The 10,904-nt window shown below is 46.6% G+C and overlaps 1 protein-coding gene and 1 pseudogene across 3 annotated transcripts in view; one reads left to right on the forward strand and one right to left on the reverse strand.

Annotated features, from left to right (window-relative positions):
- ITGAM (integrin subunit alpha M) overlaps nucleotides 1-10,904 on the reverse strand; it is a 44,956-nt gene that overhangs the window by 19,425 nt on the left and 14,627 nt on the right. For all 3 annotated transcript variants that reach the window (XM_054714452.1, XM_054714451.1, XM_008152779.3), the window contains exons 6-11: nucleotides 9,478-9,608; nucleotides 8,907-9,052; nucleotides 7,645-7,798; nucleotides 6,260-6,410; nucleotides 2,581-2,654; nucleotides 104-233 (exon numbers count right to left, since the gene is read on the reverse strand). In XM_054714452.1, the coding sequence (XP_054570427.1) occupies nucleotides 104-233; nucleotides 2,581-2,654; nucleotides 6,260-6,410; nucleotides 7,645-7,798; nucleotides 8,907-9,052; nucleotides 9,478-9,608 (786 nt within the window). The remainder of the gene's footprint in view (nucleotides 1-103; nucleotides 234-2,580; nucleotides 2,655-6,259; nucleotides 6,411-7,644; nucleotides 7,799-8,906; nucleotides 9,053-9,477; nucleotides 9,609-10,904) is intronic.
- On the forward strand, nucleotides 3,063-3,597 carry LOC114226823 (chromobox protein homolog 3-like; annotated as a pseudogene).

The following is a 10,904-nucleotide window of genomic DNA, read 5'->3' on the forward strand; positions in this document are numbered from 1 at the left end:
AAATTTGAAATTTCTGTCTTTAAACCTATCCCAAGGGCCTATGAGAGATCCAACCACATCAGGTTGAGTTGTACCACATCATGACCCTGTCCTCCCCACTTACCCAAGTAAGCATCGTTCATGTCTGAATTTATCCTGGTCATGTTGATGAAGGCGACTTTATCCTCTGACATATGCAGAAAGGCTCCACCAGACCAGTCAAAGCTCCCCACAGCACCCAGCAAGGGGCCATTCTGGGAAAGAGAATAGAACGGGATTGAACAATCTATAGCGTCAGTGCAATCCATATCAAAATTGCAATGGTATTTTCCATAGAAATAGAACAAACAACCCTAAAATTTGTATGGAATCACACACACACACACACACACACACACACACACACACACACCACACCTAAATAACTAAAACAATTTTGAGAAAGAACAAAGCTAGAGGCACTACACTTCCTGATTTCAAACTATATTGCAAAGCTATAGTAATCAAAAAGTATGGTATTGACATAAAAACAGACACAGAGACCAATGAAACAGAATAGAGAGCCAGAAATAAGTCCATGCATATGTGGTCAACTAATTTACAACAAAGAAGCCAAGAACATACAATGGGGAAAGGACAGTTCCTTCAACTAATGGGGTAGGGGAAACTGGACAGCCACATTCAAAAGAATGAACCTGGACCACTGTCTTACATCACACACAAAAATCAACTCCAAATGAGTTAACTATTTGAACATTAGACCTGAGATCATAAAACTCCGAGAAGTAAAGAGAGGCGGGAAGCTCCTTCACATCAGTCTTAGTGATGGTTTGTTGTTGTTGTTGTTGTTGTTTTTGGATTTGACACCAAAAGCAACGGCAACAAAAGCAAAAACAAACTAGTGGGACTACATCAAAAGCTGTGCACAACCAAGGAAACCATCAATAAAATGAAAAAGGCAACCAATAGGCTGGGAGAAGATATATATTTCAATCATGTCTGACAACGGGTTAATATATCCAAAATAGATAAAGACTCATACAACTCAATAGCAAGAGAACAAAAGTGATTTAAAAGTAAGTAGAGGATCTGAAGAGACATTTTTCCAAAGAAGACATACAGATAGCCAAGAGGTACATGAAAAGTGCTCAACATCACTCAGCAAAATCAAAACCACAGTGAGATATCACCTCACACCTGTGAGAATAGCTGTCATCAAAAAGGTAAAAAAAAACCACAAGTGTTGGTGAGGATGTGCACTGTTGTGGGAACGTAAATTGGTGCAACCACAATGAAAAACAGTATGGAATTTTTTCAAAAAATTAAAAAAAGAATTACTATACAAACCAGGAATTTCACTCTAGGTATTTATCTGAAGGAAACAAAAACACTAATTCAAAAAGATAGCGCACCCCGTGTTTGCTGCAGCATTATGTGCAACAGCCGAGACCTAGAAGCAAACGAAGTGTCTATCAGTGAACGGATGATAAAGAAAATGTGATAGATACAATGGAATATTTCTCAGCCATAAAAAAGAAGGAAGAGACAGAGAAGCATCAATCAGACCATCAAACCTCAGAGGGAAGGTAGGGGAAGGTGGGGGGAAGGGGGAGAGATCAAAGGACTTGTATGAATGCATTTAAGCCTAACCTATGGACACAGTCACCAGGGGTTGAAGGCATGAGTGGGGTATGGGGAGAAATGGGGGGGGGGATAAGAACACATATGTAATACCTTAATCAATAAAGAAAAAAAAGAATTTTTTTTAAAGAATGAAATCCTGTAATTTGCGACAACATGGATGGACCTGGAGGGCATTATGTAAACAAAGACAGAGAAAGACAAACATTATATTATCTCACTTATATATAGAATCTAAAGAACTACTCATAGATACAGAGAACAAATTGATGGTTGCCAAAGGCAAGGGATGGGGAGTGGGCAAAATGGATAAAGGTGATCAAAAGGTACAAACTTCCAGTTATAAAACAAATAAGTCCTGGGATGTGATGTACAGCATGGCGACCATAGAATAATACCGCATTGTATATTTGCATGTTGCTAAGAGAATAAATCTTGAAAGTTCTCATTCCAAGAAAAAAAAATTGTAACTATGTGAGCTGACAGATGTTAACTAGGCTCACTGTGGTGGTCATTCCGTTTCCCAGTGCACACACACACACAGACTCATTTCGTTGCACACCGAACAGGGTTGACAAAGAAGTGAGAAAGGACCTCTGCTGGTCATCAAAGAGCTGCTTCCCAAAACATACCCATCGCGGAGAAGAGCCCCCAACCCCTTTGCCTCTTCGCCCCCTTCTTCTTTTTTTTTTTTTTTTTTTAAATATATTTTATTGATTTTTTACAGAGAGGAAGAGAGAGGGATAGAGAGTTAGAAACATCGATGAGAGAGAAACATCGATCAGCTGCCTCCTGCACACCCCCCACTGGGGATGTGCCCGCAACCAAGGTACATGCCCTTGACCGGAATCGAACCTGGGACCCTTGAGTCCGCAGGCTGACGCTCTATCCACTGAGCCAAACCGGTTTCGGCAAGCCCCCTTCTTCTTACCACCCCACCATGTAACGGAGGGCACTTACGGAGGTTATGGAAGCACTGAAGCCTTCCTGAGACATCTCATACTCGAAGGAGCTGGTACTTCCTGTCTGAGTACCTGTGAGGAGGAGAACTTCCCACGTTAGAGAAGGCAGAAGAGCCCGGCTGGCGTGGCTCCGTGGTTGAGCATCGACACGAACCAGGAGGTCACTGTTCGTTTCCTGGTCAGAGCACATGCCCAGGTTACAGGTTGAATCCCCAGGAGTGGGCGTGCAGGAGGCAGCTGATCAATGAGTCTCATCATTGATGTGCCTATCTCTCCCTCTTCCTTCCTCTTTGAAATCAATCAATCAATCAATATATATATATTAAAAGAAGGCAGAAGAGCCTGGAACACGGGCTGGAAATTCAAATGCTGTGGTAGCCAGTCCCCACCCCTCCCTTAGGATGGGGCTGGACTGCAGGTGGGCAGGGCCCAGAGCAGCTCTGAGGTGGAGAATAACTATCAAAGTCTGCAATAAAAAAAATGGTCTCCAATAAAACTACATTGCAAAAAAATGGGAACAAAACAAAATGAAAGAGTAAAAAGTTGAAGAGGCAGAACCTGAAGAATTTGTAGTGGGAAAAGCACTGGACTGACGCTGAACAAACGGTCAGTGGTCATTCCCTCGCACCAGAGGGACTCATAGGCTGACGATGCTTGGGAACCTGAAGGGCGTTTGGAAGGTCCAGAGCTCAGGGAAGCATTTCTTCATTCTCAAAAAGCTGGTAAAGAAAAAGTTGGTACAAAAAGAAAATCTTTATCTGCAGTGACTCTGATGACAGTAAATCAATGAGAAGAGCTGCTGCTGCTAAGCCACGTGGCTGGCAGAGGTGTGATCCTGAAGGACCACTCGGTGCCGCAGACGGTGGGAGTCAATGTTTCTCATGAGACAGAGGATGCAGACGTCGCGGATGTGGCGCTGGCAAAAGAGGCAAATAGGAAGTGTCCTCCAATTGTCATTGCTTCAGATGAGGAGAGTCTAACTTGGCATTCTTGTCCAAAAGATCAAGTCCAATAATTGCATTGCTTTCCATATATAGTTATAGTAGTTATAGTTTGGTTATGGTATGTTATGGTTCTGGTTCTGGTTCTGGTTTAGTTCTGGTTCTGGTTATAGTTATAGTTTAAATATATTTTTATTGATTTTTTACAGAGAGGAAGGGAGAGGGATAGAGAGTTAGAAACATCGATGAGAGAGAAGCATTGATCAGCTGCCTCCTGCACAGCCCCCACTGGGGATGTGCCCACAACCAAGGTACATGCCCTTGACTGGAATCGAACCCAGGACCCGTCAGTCCCCAGGTTGACGCTCTATCCAGTGAACCAAACCAGCTAGGGCATATAGTTATAGTTTAGTTATGGGTATGGGTATGGGTATGGGTATGGTTATAGTTTAGTTATGGTATGGTTATGGTTATGGTTATGGTTATAGTCATAGTCATAGTCATAGTCATAGTCATAGTCATAGTCATAGTCATAGTCATAGTCATAGTTATAGTTATAGTTATAGTTATAGTTATGGATATGGTTATAGTTTAGTTATGGTTATGGTTATAGTTATAGCTATAGTTTAGTCATGGTTAGTTATAGTTACAGATTAATCTGGGTCTTGGGTTTTTTATTTGTTAGCATAAGAAATAACTACATTCTAATGAAAATCAAGTTTGATGTCTGTTTTGAAGGAGCACTGGGGGAGTGGCTGGGCGGTTGCATCTGTGGCAGAGGCACTTTGGACAAAGACTCTCTGTAGTCGCTTCCTTTATCAGAAAAGAACACTGGATATCATGGTGTATTTCTCCCTCTGCATTAAAGAAGCTTTTCTAAATGTTGGGGGAAATCCCCACTGTCATAATTCAGTCAGAACCTGTGTTAAACTCACTTATACCTAAGGATCATTGCGGGTTTTCTGTTTATTTGGGTGGTTTGGTGTATATACATAAAACACATATGTAAGTGTTTTTTGTTTCTTTCTTTTTCTTAAACATTCACCAAAACAAGCACAGCATCCACAGCCACAGATAAGTGTGTGTTTCTGAGTTGCCTAAGATATAAATCACTGCCAAGCCACTGAAATTTCCCCTGAGGCTTTACCCTCCAGAATTAAGTAGATAATTGGTAATTAACTGGGCAATCCTATATAATAAAAGGCTAATATGCAAATCGAACAAACAGCAGAACGATTGGTCGCTATGATGCATGCTGACCACCAGGGGGCAGACGCTCAATGCAGGAGCTGCCCCCTGGTGGTCAGTGCACTCCCACAGGGGGAGCGCTGCTCAGCCAGAAGCTGGGTTCACAGCTGACAAGTGCAACGTTGGTGGCAGGAGCCTCTCCCGCCTCCGCAGCAGCACGGGTAGTGGGCCTAAGCCGTCAGTTGGACATCCCCCAAGGACTCCTGGACTGTGAGAGGGCACAGGATGGGCTAAAGGACTCCCTTCCCTGAGTGTACGAATTTTGTGCACAGGGCCTCTAGTTTAAATACAATGTAAACAGTTTAAATCGGACCACTTAAGAGCAGCCATATCAGAATCTCTATCTATATGTACAATCATAAATGCAAGTTTATTTGAAAAACCCCTGAAAGGAAAGTTTCATCACTACCCACAAACTCCCACCCAAATGGGAAAACTAGTGGGTTAATGAGGCCAGCAGGCTTACTTAAAGCCACTTCCTCAGGAGCCGTGCCTTTACCTGAAGTTGAAATCCCTGTGCCATGTTGACTGCAGTGTCCTGACTCAGGGACTATGTAAGACTTTGTTCATGGAAACCTAATCAGGTAGTTAGAGACCTTGGCCATTGAGGACCTGCTGAAACAGGTGGCGAACAAGCTGTTGTCATCTAAACTCTTGACCCACCTGTTTTCTCTTTAGCCCGACTCATCCCTTACACGTAGCTCTGTCTCAGCATCTGGGGTACTGGTTCAGCAGAAACCAGGAAAAACAGTCACTTTGTAGTAAACAGTGTTACCCAACTGTATGCTGTTGACTTTATTGTAAGTACTGGTAAAGAGTGGTCAATAAATAGTATTATATTCCTGTAAAACACACACACACACACACACACACACACACACACACACACACGCGCGCGCGCGCGCTTTGGTGGCCAAAGAGAGGCTCAGGTGAGAGCCATGTTAAACGAAAAAGCATATGCCCCGCCCCTTTTAAAGGGATGGTGGCTCTTTGGCTCCAGCCACCTTTTGCCAAGTGGGATTGTGGTCCTGTAGGAGTATAATATTCCAGCTTTTCAAGAGTAGCCATAAATCCAAATTGTATGTGAACCTTCCCCCAACTTTAAATTCTTTTATTCATAAAACTTTTATCAAGCACCCTCTATGCACCAGGCACTGGGGAAGCAGCAGTGAGCCAAACAGACAAATGTTGGCAATATCCACATTTTTAGAAAAATACTGTGGGAGGGTGGGCTCCCTTACCCTCCAAATGTTCAGCCTGTGGCCAAGAGTGGCAAAATTAGAGGGGGGAAAAGTCTAGATCCTTCTATTCCAAAGGCACTGACCAAGTGGAGCCAGAGTTGCTGGAAATGGAGGAAGCGGGGAGAGAGCTGATGCTGAGGGTCAGGATACCAAAGGTTAGGAGGGTCTAGTTTCTGAAGAGGAATGCGTGTTTCAGGGCGCAGGGCTGCCTCGGGGGCTGTTCCAGAAACACGGAACCTGAGCTCACCCTCAATCGCAAAGATCTTCTCCTGGAGCTGGTTCTGAATGGTCTTCAGCGCTTCAAAGTTGGTCACCTGGAACACGTGGTCGTGAGACGGCTTGGACGCGATGGTCTCCAGCTCTTCGCGGGACTTCCTGTTGTCGAAGGCACTGCCCACCTGTTACCAAGGAACAGAGGCCGGATCAGGCCAAGAACATTCCGGCAAAGAGCATTCTGCAGGAAAAGCATCTGAAACCATGTGTGTCGCAAGAGGGAGCTCCAGAGGCCCCCGGGCCAGGCTGCCAAGTAGAGGAGAGCGGTTGTCCTCTATGTCGGGGGGCAGCTGGGACTGAACCCCGCCTGGGTCTGTGAGCTGCGCCGCCTCCTGTGGGGGCTGGCCTTCCCCCGAGGAAGGGGCGCCTTTTCCTTTTATGAAGGCGTTGGCACTTGCCACGCCGTGCGCCCTTTCCGGTCACACAAGGCTCTGTGGTAGTTTGAAGACGCTGGTGATCCCGACCCTTTACCCATTCCTCAACCCAAGCCATTTCCCCAAAGCACTGCTGTGCCTCCTGCTCCTGGCCAAGTGACCTGCCTGCTCATTTCTCTTTGGTCAGCCACATGCATGTTATCAAGTGTGAGGCAAACAGAGGCTTGAAACAGTGCTAGCAACATCTCCACTGGCTCTTTGTTCCTCTGCCCTCGCCAGGAGGACAGGCCAGGCCAGGCCACTGGAGGGTGAGGTGGAGCAGAGCCTGGTTACTGCTGCCCTGCCGCTCCCGTCCAGCAGAGGACGCAGGAGAGCGCCCATCCATGGTCAGCGGGGCTGCGCGTGCGAGGGAGCCCGGCTGAGGCCAGAAAAACTGCCCAGCGGACCCCAGGCTCCCTCATGTCTCAGCCCACTGGGTTTGGGTGAGTTTCTGACACAGCATCGTTGTGACGATGGTTCACTGATACACCACATAGGGGTTAGCCGTGACTGTCGCCACTTCCATTTTATTCGTACTAGTAGCCCTGCGCACGAATTCGTGTGCCAATAGCTCTCTGCGGGGCCTGGCCGCTCTGCGCCCGCTGCCCAGAGGCTCTCCGCGGCCCAGAGGCCCATCTGCGGCCAGGCGCGGAACGCTTGCCTCGTCACCGTGGTGACAAAGCAAGCATTCCACCAGGCCATTCATGCTGCCCGCTCTCAGCGGCCACCCTCCCCTCCACCCCCCCCCCCAGACTGGGGGACTCTGGTGGGACTGAGAGGACTGGGCACCGCCATCTTGTGGCTATGGGTGCCACCATCTTTGTGACAGAGTGATGGTTAATTTGCATATTACCCTTTTATTAGATAGGATTTGCTCATTGCAGGAGGGTGTATCTAAGCAGAAAGCCTCCACAGAGGCATCAAGCCGGGGAGCCACATTTCCTACCCCAATGACGTAGCGAATGATGCCCTCCCTGTCCGCCTCCGCGATGACATTCTCGTACCCCAAGGGATCACCATACTTCTTTCCGTCTGTGATGACAACGAGGATCTTAAGGGCATTCTTCCGGGCTCCACTTTTGCTGTCAAACAGTTCTCTTCTGTGCGGGGAGAGGAGGGAAAGTCAAGTTCAAGCAGCGGAGATAGGCTGGATGCTGAGAGGGGTCAGCCATCAGCAGTTGCTGGTGAGACTCAGCTGCACCCGGTCTAGGGCGGGCTGGGGCTCCCCTGAGCCGAACGCTGGGGTGAAGGCAGCAGGAGAGGGGAGAGGAGTGGCGGGAAGACGCCGTCACTGCTTCTCCATGCTTTTGCAGAGGGTGAGTTTTTTAACTGAGTATTATTCCTTTTAAATTAAAAGGTATATATATACACATATATATTTAATAAGCTTAATTGCTTATTTAATAAGCTTATCTCCTGCACTTTTGTCCCACCCCCACCTTTGCCTCTACACACACACACACTCACACACACACACTCACACACACACACTCACACACACACACACACACACACACACTCACACACACACACATACACACACACACACTCACACACACACACACACACTCACACACTCACACACACACACACACACATTCACATACACACACATACTCACACATACATTCTCACACACTCACACACACACACATACACATACACACACTCTCACACACACACACTCACACACACTCACACACTCACACACATACATACACACTCTCACACACACACACATACACACACTCTCACACACACTCACATACACCCACATACATATACACACATTCACATACACTCTCACACATACACACTATTACACACATACACACACATACTCACATACATACACATACACATACACATACACATACACATACACACACACACACTCACACTCACAGAAATCAGAGTGAAAGTTCCAAATAGTGATGGGTCCGTGTCTCCACTGTTTCAAACCTTCCGTGGGTCCCCTCTGGCCTCAACTGATCTCTCCAGCCTCCCTCCAGCCTTCCTCTCACTTCCCCCTTCACTCCCACCTTTACCCACAACTTGTTTTGTCATGAATAGTCTCTCCTCCACACCTTAGCATGCTGTCCCCTCAACCAGAAATACCCTTGACCCCCTCCCTGCCTCTCCCCTCATCCTTCAAAACCCAGCTAAAAGGGTCACCCCCTTCTCACATCCTAAGCAAAAAGAGCTTACACCACTTTGCGGATTCCCGTGGCCGTGTGCGTCCACCCTTTCAGCTGTTCGATTGGCCTCACCAGTAGCCTCGGGTCTGGGTTAGCCTTGAAATCTTGGAAGGTGAAATGCGTCCGGAACTCGTCAGAGTACTGCATCAGAGAGAACTGGGGACAGGGACCTGGCATTACACTGAGGAAGATGCCACCCCCGCAGCCATCTCCCAGAAAGCCCTGCAGAAATCTTAAAGCACTCTGGTCTCCAAATTCTACACTGCCCCCCTCTTTCTGCCCCACCAGGAAAGACACCTGCCATCAGCTCTCAGTACTAGAACTCAGTCAGAGACGACACGGGGGTCTCATCTCCCATGCCAACCCCTATCAAACAGTCAGAGCTGCCCACTTTACAGAGAGTTGGAGGAATACTGAGGCTTCAGCCAGACAGAGCAAGAAGGAGACTCATGACAGAAAACCATGATCGACTGACCATTTGTCAAAGTCTGCAGTTGAGGGAGGAGAGGAAAGCGTGGCCTGGTTGCTGTGTCCTTGCAGCCTTGCATGGGCTGTTCCCTAACCTCCCCATTGGTCCTCACCAAGGTTTTGGACTTTGTGAACTGATTCATCACAGTTGAGACGAAATCCTTCATCCGAAGAAAGTCATTTTGGTTGATGCTGCCAGAGCCATCAATCAAGAAGGCGATGTCGCTCTCCTGCTGGGGGCACTCTGGACCACGGGAAAGAGTGCGGAGTGATTAAGCACTCCAGCTTCAGGTGCTACCTGTAGGTTAGCTGCTGAACCCTGAGGCTCAGAGGTAACCAGTCAGCCCATCTCCCAGGTAAATAGAAACATGGACAGCCCCGCCCGTGTTGCTCGCTGGTTGAGCATCAACCCATGAACCAAGAGGTCACTGGTTTGATTCCCAATCAGGGCACATGCCCTGGTTGTAGGCTTGATTGCCCAGTAGGGTAAGGTGACCAGATTTTAACATTGGTAAAGCGGGACACCATTGCCGGGGGACGGAGCCCGCGGGGTGCAGTTCTTGATTAAAAATTTGGTCTATATGGAGCAACAAAAATTTTCATAGAACTCAAAAATAGTATTGTAATACATTTTTTAAAATTTCAAAGTACAATTTACAAATATAATAAATAAAAAATTATGTATAGTATTATTTTATTCTTTGGCATATTTCTCATTTGAGTGAATTTTTTTTAGTAGATTGCTGTCGTGGTTTAAAAGGTCATGAAATTTTTCACAAGAATTTGTTAAATTATATTTCACACATAAAATGGCTTTCAAAGTCTCAACACTTAATTGTGATTTTTCTGATGACCACACTTTATTTACTGTAGAAAAAACGCGTCCAGTCACAGCATTAGTTCCTGGTAAGGACAGCGCATATTCCACAATTTTTAGTGCATTATTTATCCTGGCTAAATAGCCACATGGCCACTGAAAACCGTATATTCCCTTCCCGTTCTCCCGCTGTTCCCTAGCTTGTCGTGCATTTTTTCCAAAAATCGGGACTTTTTTAAAACGCCGCGGGATGCGGGACAAATTGTTAAAAATCGGGACTGTCCGGCCAAAAGCAGGACGTCTGGTCACCTTACAGTAGGGACATGCAGGAGGCAGCAATCGACGGTGTTTCTCTCTCATAGATGGTTTCTATCTCTATTCCTCCCACGCCCTCTCTCTCTCTCTCAAAATCCATTAAAATGTATTTTTTAAATAAAAATGTGAACAACTTGGTATAAAAAACAATTGGTTAATTCTGCCCAAGAGAGTCAGGGAAAGTGGTGATATTAGAGCGACGTCATGAAGAATGAGAAATAGTTTGCCAGGAATACAAAGGAAGAAAGTTACGAGGGGGGAAGGGGAGGAATAGCACCTATAAAGGTATTCCTTCTGCCCTCAGCCCCAAACCTACTTTCTCCCTCACCACTCCGCTCAGCAGCCTGAGAGAAGGGGCCCCCCCCCCCCCCCCATGGTCCCGAGCAACAGGGCTCCTTTCCCCTCTGC

This window comes from Eptesicus fuscus, chromosome 4, assembly GCF_027574615.1.
Source record: "Eptesicus fuscus isolate TK198812 chromosome 4, DD_ASM_mEF_20220401, whole genome shotgun sequence".
In the NCBI taxonomy this organism is placed as follows: domain Eukaryota; kingdom Metazoa; phylum Chordata; class Mammalia; order Chiroptera; family Vespertilionidae; genus Eptesicus; species Eptesicus fuscus.